The sequence below is a fragment of the Schistocerca cancellata genome, chromosome 4 (genome assembly GCF_023864275.1).
Source record: "Schistocerca cancellata isolate TAMUIC-IGC-003103 chromosome 4, iqSchCanc2.1, whole genome shotgun sequence".
Taxonomy (NCBI): domain Eukaryota; kingdom Metazoa; phylum Arthropoda; class Insecta; order Orthoptera; family Acrididae; genus Schistocerca; species Schistocerca cancellata.
In genome coordinates, this window is record NC_064629.1 from 646,648,041 (window position 1) to 646,660,769 (window position 12,729).

At 35.3% G+C, this 12,729-nt stretch overlaps 1 protein-coding gene across 3 annotated transcripts in view; it reads left to right on the forward strand.

The window, feature by feature from the left end:
* The window catches only part of LOC126183288 (transcription initiation factor TFIID subunit 3), a 344,471-nt gene that overhangs the window by 152,745 nt on the left and 178,997 nt on the right, over window positions 1–12,729 (forward strand). For 2 of the 3 annotated variants that reach the window (XM_049925122.1, XM_049925123.1), the window contains exon 6: window positions 2,979–3,056. In XM_049925122.1, coding sequence (XP_049781079.1) covers window positions 2,979–3,056 — 78 coding nt within the window. Of the gene's footprint in view, window positions 1–2,978; window positions 3,057–3,177; window positions 4,140–12,729 lie in introns of those variants that run through there. The other variant, XM_049925124.1, reaches the window with a different exon arrangement.

Genomic DNA, 12,729 nt, shown 5'->3' on the forward strand with positions numbered 1-12,729 from the left:
CTGGAAGTGGAACTGATGTATACGTTGAATACAAATAACCTTGCTAAGCCGAACTTCTGCAAAATGTATTGTAAAATTCTAAAATGTGATTAAAAAGACAAAAAAAATGTACTTTTTGTATAAAATCATCAATAGTTCAGTTAACAAAATGAAAAGTAGGTGGAAAAGTATGTGGAATGTTATGAAAAGTGAGACAGATGTTGCTCCCTGAAGGCCACTGGTATTGTCCATAACCACAACACTAATGAAGTTTGTGGTAATCAAGAGAGTGCCAAGATCATCAGTGAATGCTTATTAAGTGTCACTGTGCAGCTAGGCTGTAACTTAGATCTGTGTGAGATGATAGATATTATCAAACAGGAAGTTCCAAATATTTTTGGTGAAATAATGTTGGCTGCTCTGGCCACCAGATAACTTCAGAATGCCATTGTGTCTAAGTACTATTTGGTGAATGCATCAAATAGTTCCAGGTTTTAGTGCTGTGTGTTGCTGCAGATGTAACTGTTGGTAGATGAATGACCTATTTGAATATCTTGTTTGGCAACATAAAAAGGTTCCCGGTATGAGTGCCATCTAGGTGGTGACTGACCCTACTATTTGTGTTGCCACACTGAGACTGCTTGTTATATGGTACCCTGTGATGCTACCACTGTGTACTGCAGCTGACAGAGATACACTAGTCTCATTAAAAGGAAACCTTCATGTGTCTTTGACAAACTCTCAGGCAAAATATTGAAACACTGCTCTAGTGAAATATGTAAAAAGAATACTGAACCATGTTCTTAACTCACCAATGGACTAAAGTACATTCTCAGAGAGGAGTAAATATTACACTGTAAAACCTCTTCCAAGAAAAGGGAATGCCTCAAATGTGAATAATTACAGACCAGTTGCACTTCTTACCATGTTTTCAAAAGTATTCAAGTAGTTGGTGCATGCTAGGATTGTTAAATGCCTGCAACACTTCAGTATTTTGAATAAGACAACTTTGATTTCAAAAGGAATATATCACATATGTGAAAGATGCCTCAAGTCACTAAACAACAACAGATCATCAGGGGTATCTTTTGTGATCTAATTAAAGCCTTAAGTTGTGTGGATCACCAAGTAATACTAGAGAAAACCCAGAAGTATGGCATCAGGGGCCCATTAAGCAACCTGCTGAATTCCTATTTTACTAATAGAAAGCAGAAATTAATTTTTGAAGCTTCTGATTGCAAATCAGGATTAGCTGTTGCTTTAGCCTGGGGCATTGTTCATCACAGTCACTGCTCTGGGTTCTTTAACATTTCTGGTTTATGCTAATGGTCTGCCTGCAGCTGTGAATGCTAAGTGAGAATATACCATGTTTGGAGATGACACCAGTATTGTAAGAGAAAATCTGCTAAACACGGTCACCAACAACATTTTATCAAAAGTCTTTATCTGGTTAACTGTTAACTCTAATTCTAACAACCTAAGCAAGATGAATTTTATGCAGTTTGGATCAAATGGCAAAAACACAGAGGAATACTCAATGACTCTCAATACTCAGCAGTTGCAGAAAGTTGACAGCACAGAGTTCCTGGGCATTTACTTGTATTCCAAACTAAACAGTGAAGATATTGAACTCAGCAGTTCTCTCTTGTATTGGAGACCAAAGAATTATAAAAGCAACTTATTTTGCTTATGTGCACTCTATAATGTCACATACAATTATCTTCTTGCTCAAAAAATCTTCATTGCTCAGAGGAAGATGATTAGAGTCTTCTGTAAAGTAAGTTGCAAATTATTTAGCCAGGTAGATATACTTACCACTATTTCTCAGTACTTGTTTCTCTAATGTTTTTTGTGATGAAGAAACCCATTCTCTTTGTAAACAAGCCAGCACTTTATATGCATGACACTAGACATAAGAGTGGTGTACACTATCAATAAAAAAAATCTGTCCCTGGTGCAGAGATATGCAAAAATTTTCAACCGTCTCTCCACTGAGCTTAAAAACTTATGGAGTAGTGAATCATTTTAAAAATATAAACTATGCCAGTTTTTCTTGAATCACTTATTCAACTCTGTCGAGGAACTTGAGAGAGAGAGAGAGAGAGAGAGAGAGAGAGAGAGAGAGAGCTTACCTAAGATAAGATATAGCTAAACAGTTTCATGATTGTCAAATGGTAATACAAGTATTCCATTAGATTAGGTTATTTCATTCACGTATTGTGTAGTGTAGATATGTGTTTAATTATATGTGTGTTTCTGAACCCTTGCAAAGTAGTATGACAATGGCTGCCTGCCAAACTGTTAAAAATGTATCACTATTGGAAAATGAAGATAATAATTTTTAAAATGTTGATATATTTTATGTACATATTATTTCCGTTCAGGTACTGCATACTGTGTAAATCTATTCTTATTGTAACTGTGTTACTGAACTGATTGCCCAGTAGTATGATAACAGCTACGACTGTTAAACTTATAGATCTGTTGCTATTGAGATAATGTTGCTGTTGAGATCATAATCATTTGTTCTTTTGTTTCTAATACTGTAATATCTGTTGAATAGTAAGTTTTAATGTAATATAAATGTAATCATAATTTTAACGTGTTCCACATACATGGTGAACCCATTGCCGTGTGGATCCATGGAACACAGAATGAATAAATAAATAAAATCCATTTGGTTTACCAGTGTTTCTCCTTGTGCTTTCTTCACCCTGGTGTGCTACACCCTACTGCATCTCAGATAGTCCCTGTCTGTGTCCATCATGTACTTCTTTAACAATCCCCCCTAGGTTATAATTTCTTGTTTGCAAAGAAATAACAACAATCGGTCTCATATAATTTCAGTTGATTGCTATGTTTACTTTCAGATAAGTGTATTTGTGACATAACTATGGAATCATAGCCAACATTGACAACATAGCTTTTCTTTACTAATTTACTTCCACTCATTTACCAAATTTTCCTGTTTGTAATATTTTAATGATTTTATCTTACAGATGCAACCAGATCATGCAAATCCAAGTAAGGTCCCTACACCAAAACCACTCTTGATGGCTGCTTTCTCTCATTTCCAGGTAGGCATTATTACTAGTTTCACATTTGGAGAAAATTGGACCTTCATTTACAGATATGTTAGGTCTATGTGATCCATTTTTATTTTATTTTAATTTATTCTTAAATTATTGTTATTATTAGAGATGGAACACTCCCCCAGAGCTGCTGAAGATTGAAGGTGGAAATTATGGTTGGATCCCATAAGAGTGCCAGGATAATCATTCTGGTAGCAGAAAATCCCCAGAATGGTGTCAGTTGAATGAATCATCAGCCATGACATTCCCAAATATGTTATTCACATAAATTTGTTATACTGATTCTGCCGGTAGCAAAACACTTCTGACTATCTTTCCTTGCTTTAATCTACTAAAATCACAGCTAGTGTTTCTTAAGAGTTCAGAAAGGATACATTAATCATTCTGTTTTTAGTACCTGAATTTAAGGCTTTTTGCATTCCCTAGTGGCTTGATGTGGAGCATGTTTACAATTTTGTGATTTTTTTTATGTTGCTGTATATATTTTTTAAATTTATACAATGGAAAGTTCTTGATGCAATACAAATTACGGAAGGAGTAAAATAACCACTCACAGCATAGGTGAGGCTTTTAGTTGATAACAGATTCATAAACAAGATTTAAATTGTTACTAAGCTGACAGCTTCAAGAAAGGACATTAAATGCTTAGTGACAATTTCAGTCTTTTTTTTTTTTTTTGTCAACTACACAGCCCTCTGCTATATGGTGAGTAGTTACTTTATTAAAATTAAATCTGTTTTAGTTCTCTTGACCACCAAAAAGTGCTTCAAATGTGATCTTTACCCATGATAAGCAGCATTATGGAGTCAAGGCACTTGAACCTTATGAATCACTGAGGGAGTATACTATTTCTGTAATGTAATGTGAGCATGGACAGATGTGTACACATTTAACCATGTTACAGTACCTACAAATTATTTGTTTCCTCAGCACCAATTATCACAGTACACTTTTGATCAAAATAATTGTTGTAATTTCAGGGAAAATATAAACTGTATTTTTCTGTATATTGTATCTGAGCATTTGAATAAAAGAGAAACTAAGAAAATTCCAGTAGTAAAGGAGCATGGTTATAGGTATATCATGGTTTCTAAAATACATTTCACAGTATGCTTGTTTACCTACACTGATATAGTTATATGCTTATTTCATCTCTGTACCAATTTTGTTGTACCTGCTATAAAATATCTTTGTCTTGGCATGTTAAATACGGTGGTGAGATGTTCAGGTTTTAAAATGAATGTATCAGAACTTGTCATCCTAATCTTCACTTAGTTCCAAACTATTGCTGCAGAATAAGATAGCTACTTTCTTCTGAAAACAACACTTCCTTTTATTGTCAAGGGCATTTACTGCTGATAGTATGCTGCCATTCAGAACATGATTCTTCACAGGCCACAGTATTGTTATCAATCCTTTTTTCAGCTGGCTCTAAGATCACTATTTTTGAATACCAAGGGTAATTTCATTCATTGTTTTTTCCAGTTGATCCAGTACCATAATATTAAATTCAACTGGATCACAAGCATTTATTCTTCTAACACTTAGAATTCTTACCACGCAATGTGAAAATGCCATGGAAGCTGTGCTTTTGGGTATCACAGTTCTTTTGATTTTTCTAACATAGGAATAACACATTATTGAAAATCAAGAGATTCTAGTTAAATTATTTATGTTATCTTTGTCCATTATTTAAGACGTACTTTCATAAAATGGTTTACAAACTGGTATGTGTAAAAATTGTAACATCAAGAAAGATATGTGCAACTGAAACAAACTTATATGAGCATATTCAAAAAGTGCCATTTGGTTATGAAAAATGAACTTCACTTTTTCATGTAATTGCCATTCATTACGAAGCTCAGTCTGTTACATTGTATTAACTGCATAGAAGTTCTCCGGTAAATGAACTAAATGACAATGGTGGTCTGGAATTCTTTGTGATACTCAAATCATTGTCTTCCTTTTTTTTTAATTGCTAAATTGTCAGTTATGTGGAACTTTCTGAGAACAGATGATTGCCTCAGCTCTTGATGCTTGTACAGATATTTTATAGTTTGACAGTGTTCTGGAACCATATTCTCATATCCGAGGTCTCATACAACATAGACATGGATCTTAATAACTGGAACCTCCCACCCTCCACCCATTTCAGCAAGAGTAATTCCCTTCCACTTTTCTAATTTACAGTTAGGTGTACAGCGAATACCTGCTTCATAGCATTCTTATGCTTTGTGTGCCAAACACATTTGTTTGCTCCTTTACATGTTTCATTTCCCCGGTCAGAAAAAAAGTTAAATCGTCATATGTGCTTCTGTCATCAAAACTGTATTATACAGTCCAGACTGTTCTGTAAAAATAGTGTTCATCAGTTTTCTTGGATTTATTTCATCATCTAGTTGTTGACGTTGGCTTGGTCTTCCGTGCTTTCCAAATGTAATTTCTGGAGAAATAATTTCACAACTTAACCCGTGACGTACCTCAACGTTCTCTGTTATTTTCCAGTTCTAAATTATATTTCCAGATAAAATAACTAAAGAATTACACATGCAAAGCTATTTCAATGGAAATGCAAAAATGAATACTGAAAATTTTACTTTCATTATTCCTTACTTGAGTTCTGAAATTCCCTGTAGCGTATTTTCCATGTCATTCTTATAGTAGTCATGTCCTACATAGCATTGTCCAAAAGATGAACCTCTGTACCTCAAAATCACCAAAACTGAAAAGTTTGCAACTTTTGAAACTCACTGTGGTGACACAATTGAAACACCACAGGAGAAATGTGGTGCCAAGAATATTTACAAAAAGCTTTTCCAATATACAAGCACATTCAAGTGACTAGTGCTTAAAATGTGGTGTCCTCGGTGCAGCCTAGACAAGCAGGAACAGTACTTATACACAAAGAAGTATTAAAGAACATTACAAAGTGCCCCCTATAAAATTAGAAATGGCGAACTTTTTGAGAGATCAACAGAGCTTACATTTTTTTCTGTTGGATCTACAACCACAAGGGGTTGACAGCTTATTAGCTGTTGTGAAACCCATCTTTAGTTTTTCATGAAATATATATCAGCCATAAATGTGAAATTGTCATTACATATCGTACCTTTCCTATATATCACTCGCTTTGTTTGCCACTCTTGAATTCTTCAATAGAGTTACAGAAGTAACACTAGATACTCAACTTCCATAATTTTGCTTAAACATATGGGAGTTAATTGCAGACAACATTCAGTCAATTAATTCTTCAATGCCAAGGTGGCAAAACTATTTTTCCAAAGTACATCTTTTGAGATGGCTTATGTTACTGAATAGGTAGTGCAAGTTGTATGCTCTGAAACAGGCTGGGGAGTACATTGTATGATACTGAAAGTGTAGTTACCCATCTGCAGATATTCTCCCTCACTCCCACCCTTTCCTTCCGCATTGGATTAATATTTCTAGTTCTAAACATTGATTATTATTACTAAGTTAATGAATGAAGCCACTGAAACCACGTAGTGTTTCTTATATATTTTTATGCAGAACATCTTAATTACATAAGGCAGACAGAGGAGATTTATAAATCTGGAAAAACATGAAGTGACAAAATTTTCACTAAATTTACCATGTTCAAGAAATATTTTTAAATAATTGTACTATTATTTTTTGTGAAATTTCGATTGTTTTTTCCTGAAAGTGTCATAGATTTTCTCATTATAGTGATATAATTCCTGAGATGAGATGTCCTTTCCATCCAAATTCACCTATGCAGACTGGTACAAAAATTTTTCTTCAATATGTATAAAGTTTGTGATTTGATTACTGTGTTGAATTTGTTTTACATTCTGGGATATTGGTTTGTATTTATATTGGTTGCTTCAAAAATTAATCTTGATGGTTGGATTATTTCCCTTAGCTGTCTGAATTTAGGTACATGAGATATTTTGCTGATTTCAGTTACTATAGGTTGATCACCTTCCTTCTGTGTACTTAGTTTTTTTGTATGAGTTTTGCAAACCAGTTTTAGCTGCAGTTGTATGAAGATTTTCTGCATATTGAATCATTTCTTTTCTGTTGTTGGGTAAAATTGATCGGTCATCTGGAAAGGCCAAGCACTGCAAATGAATTTTACTTTTGCATAGTCTGTCAATTTAAGTTCTTTCTACCAGGTGCTGATTACTTTTTCCAAGATCAGACTGAACAAAAGGAAGGTGGAAGGGGTAGGGGCAGTCCATATTCTTGATGAACACCTGTTCTGACATCAAAAGGTTTAGATATCTTGTATAAGACTGTAACTTTTGAGGTGGTGTTAGTTAATTTTTTTACATATCTACACTGAATTATTCATGTACAGAATCATAAGCTTTTCTGAAGTACACAAAGCTGATCACTGTTTGTGTGCCTTTGCTGATTTGTAAGATGTTTTATTAATTTGACAGTAGTATACCATTTTTAAAATTTTTTTGTAGTTTACATTTGCAAGAGCTGAGCGGATGAGAGTGTACATGTACAGCATAGTAATCCCAGAGGAAGATATTAATTATTTTCCATGCAATGAAAGATTTACTTCAGTAAGAAAATGTATCACCTAGGCACTAGGAGCTGGATATTTCTGCATGGGTTTGCTTTTGTGTACTGTATATCGTTTAGTCAAAACGAGTATTGTTTTTGTTTAAAGTAAAACACTCAGTCATACAGAAGATGCTGGAAATTACCTTAATATTTGAAATAATAGATATTATTTAAGTACTTCATCAACACACATGACATTTGGCTCAATAAATGAATACATTTTGATTCACAAACATAATTAGTTTGTACCAGATGGCTGAAATATGCCATTTTATGTCATGAAAAGAAACAGTTTTTTGAAAAATATTTGGAAACTTGACAGTGAGGTGGAAGAAAGAAGGAAAAAGAGGGGACAAGGAGGGGGAGGGTGCTTAAAAATTTGAGGCTTTTAGCTGATGAAAAGTATGACAAGTATCAACTAACTAGCAGTTTGTCTACAGTATACCCATCTGCACTGCAGACACGAACCAAGTGAGTTGATCACGAAAAAAGTAAGATATTAGTAAATACAATCGGGCCACAGCTAAGAAGCTATACAATAACGAGCATTTGGTGTAGATACCAGTATTTACTGTATGTTGATATTAAATAATGCAAGATGAGAAGGGAGTTCTTCATGGTTGACTTTCTTGCATAAATGCTTCGCAGATGTCTTGCCACATCAAATTTTTATGTAATCTCAAGCTGTTAATCACTGTCTCCATCGTTATTGTCAGGAGTTAGCTATAGGCTATGTGGCACTCAATTTTAGTTCACTGAATTATGTCATTGAGATGTCTCAAAGTCACAGAACTTCCGTATGACACCTAATGGGATACTGTCATTAAAGAAACTCTTGAGATCAGGATGTGCATTTAACTGGGACAGCAGCTATATTCTCAGTGGTGCACAGACTTGGGCACTTGATGGAGACAGGTTAAAGAGAAACCAGATTAAGTTGTCTGCCATCTGGTGAAATCAGCATCACTACAATTGTCTTCCATTGTAGTCATGACCTAATCTTGGGTAGAATATGAAAGTTCCATGTATGACCTAATTTTGCCAACTAAATTAAGTACCACACAACTCAAGATAATTACTGACGGTCACAGGGGAAGTAGTAGAAAGCTTGAGATTACATACAAATCTGACCTGGTAAGAAGTTTGAGTAATAATGTAATTCAAACAGGATTTTCTCTAGTATTAACAATCCAGAGTAAGTATTCAATACATGGGTGGAAGTTCATTCATCATTAAATTATTGATTCCTTCTGTAAACTGATAAGGTATGACCTGTAGAATATGACCTATAGAGTTAAGAATTATGATGAGACTTGTGTACATCTTCACGTATCAGTAAAGTGTGACATTGAATGATATTATAGACATCTAAGTAAAGATTTAAATTATACTTAAAGTCTGCTTCATAGAACTTAAAAAGTGTAACCTGCTAATGATAAGTGTATATCACGTCACTTTGTACTGTGTTAGTTTTGTATTCCTGAGTAAATTTGAAAGATAGTTACATAATCTTAAAACAGAGAAATTCATAAAAATAATTTTCTGCACTGACTCTAGTATTAATCTAAAACCTGATGACAAATTTGCCAGACCTGTGTACTGGAGTAATAGCATATGTTGCAATGCACAGATAATATTTTGAGTTACCATATTTGTAGCATAACAAAAAAAATTTTTTGAATGTAGGAGTAACAGATGATGCGGCTCTTTTTGTATGATTACCAAAATTAAATTCAAGTAGGACACCTAAAAGACATATGAACTTTCATCAAGAAAACGTGGAAGTGTTTATTAACATATTGAGCCTAACCAATATGGTTAGTCGGTGAACACATTTTAAGAAACATCAACTATTTTTCTTCTACTTTAGGGCCAGCAGCATAATATATGTCAGATAATTACATTATTATTAGAAAGATGCACCAGAGTACCTGTGTATAATAACTAATCTTTTTTATGACAGACTGTTTTGGAATTTATCACCATTGTCAAGTACATTGTGAACATATAATGCCATAAGAGCTGAACAGTCAAACTGCTGTCAAACCATAATTAATGTATTGCTTTCAGTATATTTACACCATTTACCATCTTATCAAAACAGTGGCAGTTGTAAGACAGTTCATTAATGATGTAATAAAGGCATCACATCAGTCTAGAGGTACTTGACAATGGTGATAAATGCTGAACCAGTCTGTCATAAATAAAGGTTAGTTATTATAAGCAGCTATTCTGGTGCATCTTTCTAATTAATATCAACTACAATAATTTTACAGCTGAACTCAATACTTGCTGCTGCTGCTTTGTCGTCGTGGTTGTGGTTTTCAATCTAAAGACTGTCATGATGCAGATCTCCATATTAGTCTATTGTGTGCAAGCCTCTTCATCTCTGAGTAACTACTGCCCCACATGTTACCTTCATTTCCAAATTGATGATCTCTTGAAGCCTTAGGATATGTCTTATCTGCTGATCGCTTCTTTTAGTGTAGTTGCGCCATACATTGCCCCCCCCCCTCCCCCCCCCTCCTCATTAATTATTTCATCTACCCATCTAATCTTATGCATTCTTCTGTAGACCATGTTTGAAAAGGTTCTACTCTTCTCTGGACTGTCTATCATCCACATTTCACATCTCTACTTTGCTACACTTCAGAAAAATACCTTCAGAAAATATTTCTTAACATTTAAATACACAGGATTCACATTTGGGTGGACGACAGTTCAAACCTGTGTCTGGCCATCCTGATTCAGGTTTTCTGTGATTTTACTAAATCGCTTCAGGTAAATGTCGGGATGGTCCCTTTGAAAGGGCATGGCCGACTTCCTTCGCTGACCTGATGAGACTGATGACCTCAATGTTTGGTCCCCTCCCCCCAAATCAACCTACCAACCAACATTTAAATATATACTCATATTTTAACAAATTCCCCTTTCGCAGAAATGATTTTTGCTGTTTCTAATCTGCATTTCATATCCTCTACTTCAGCCATCATTATGCTGTCCAAATAGCAAAACTCCTCAACTTCTTTTAGGGTCTCATTTCCTAATCTACCATTGTTTTACTTTTGTGAATGTTCATTATAACCCAAATGCTCTTCCAAATGCTTTGCCATCTCTGAAAAAATTACAATGTCATTGCTAGCCTCAGTTTTTCATTCTTCTGTCTGAACTGTAATTTCCTTCTGAAATTTCTCTGTGTTTTCCTTCACAGCTTTCTCAATGTACAGACAGAATAACATCAAGGATAGGCAACAACATTCTCTCACTGTCTTTTCTATTACTGCTTCCCTTTAATTTACTCAGCTCGTAGAACTTTAGTTTGGCTTTTGTACAAATTGTGAATAAAAGTTTGCTTCCTGTATTTTATTCTTGCTACCTTCAGAATTTCAAAGAGTGTATTCCAGCCAATTAGGTCAAAAGCTTTTTCTGTATCCACAAATTCTAGAACACAGGTTCACCTTCCTTCAACCTATCTTCTAATATGTGTCACAGAGTCAGTGTTACCTATGCAACCCAACTGATGTTCCCCAAGATCAATTTCTACCAATTTTTCCATCCTTCTGTAAATAATTTGTTTCAGTATTTTGTGACTGTGGCTCATTAGCTGATAGTTTGGTAATATTGACACCTATCACCACCTGCGTTATTTGGAATTGGTATAATTACTTTCTTCTTTATGGCTGATGGTATTTTGATGGTCTTTCATATGTTATATACCAGATGGAATAATTTTATGATGTTTTATTCCCTCAAGGATCACAACAATCTGAGGGAATGTCTCCTAGTACCAGTAGTGTACTTCAACTTAGGTCTTTCAGTGTTCTGTCAAGTTAATTTCGCAGTATGATAGCTATGTCTCATCTTCATCTACCTTATCTACCCTTACTAAAACACCTGTTGTTTAGCTGTTCTATATTAACTGCTTGACCAAAAATGTGAAACGTCCAGAAGGAGAGTGGGGGGAAAAAAATGAAACTTAACATGTTGGGAGGATATGTGATGTAATTTTAATGATCACAAAATTAGTCAATTTTTCAGAGAAATTGAGTATACCCTGTCTGACCTGGATGCATGCACTGATTCATGTGGGAAGGGTGTCATAAAATCATTTTATCCTCTTCTGAGGCAAGCTGACTCACAACTGTTGTAACTGGTTCTTTAAATTATGGATACCAACACTAGGATGGAGTTGATGTCTGTGCTGGTCTGCACGTGTTCTCCCAGGGACAGATCTGGGGATGTTGCTGGGCACAGGAGTTACCTCAATGTAGCACAGACAGTTCATGGACACACATTCCATGTGTGGGCAAGCATTATCCTGTTAAAAAAATGGCACGATTATACTGTTGTGTGAGGCATATTACATGAAGTGTCAGGATGTCTGTGACATACCGTTGTGCTGTTAAGAGTTCTGTCAGTCACTACCACCCATGACCTGAAATCATACCAGTGGCTCCCCACCCCATGACACCTGGAGTAACACTGTTGTACCTCTCCACGTCATTGGAGGAATTCCTTCAGCTTCTGTAACACTATTAGCCAACAATTGTCATCCAGCATAGTGCAGAAACATGATTCATTGCTGGATACAATACAATACAAATCAATGCCATGCCATTCATCAGCTGTCCATTCTTTCCAGTCATGGCCCATTCCAGATGCAGACATTTGTGTTGTGGTGTTAACGTCAGTGTATGAACGGAATCTAGTCTGGCTGCTGCTAGTCTGACCAAGGGTGTGGGATGACAGAGAATTTTCCAGGGAGTCAATTACTTCTTCTTGGGTGGTGGATGCAGATGTGAAAGGGTTATGATGATATTGATGCTCAAATTGTAATCCTCTCTTGTGGTGATTAGTCATGGTTGACTGGAGCCTTATGATGAGCATGTTTGCCCTTACATTCCTGTGTAGTCAACAGGGTGTCTACGATGCGGGACAACTGGGAAATCCGGGAAAAACCCGGGAATTTTTTCATCCGGGAGAAAACCGGGAAAAACCCGGGAATTTTTCGGAATTCTGGGAATTTTTCATTGTTTTAGCTTTCAGTTAAATTTTTGTAATTTTGACTGCACAATTGATTCTCTAGCAAAGAATGTTATTG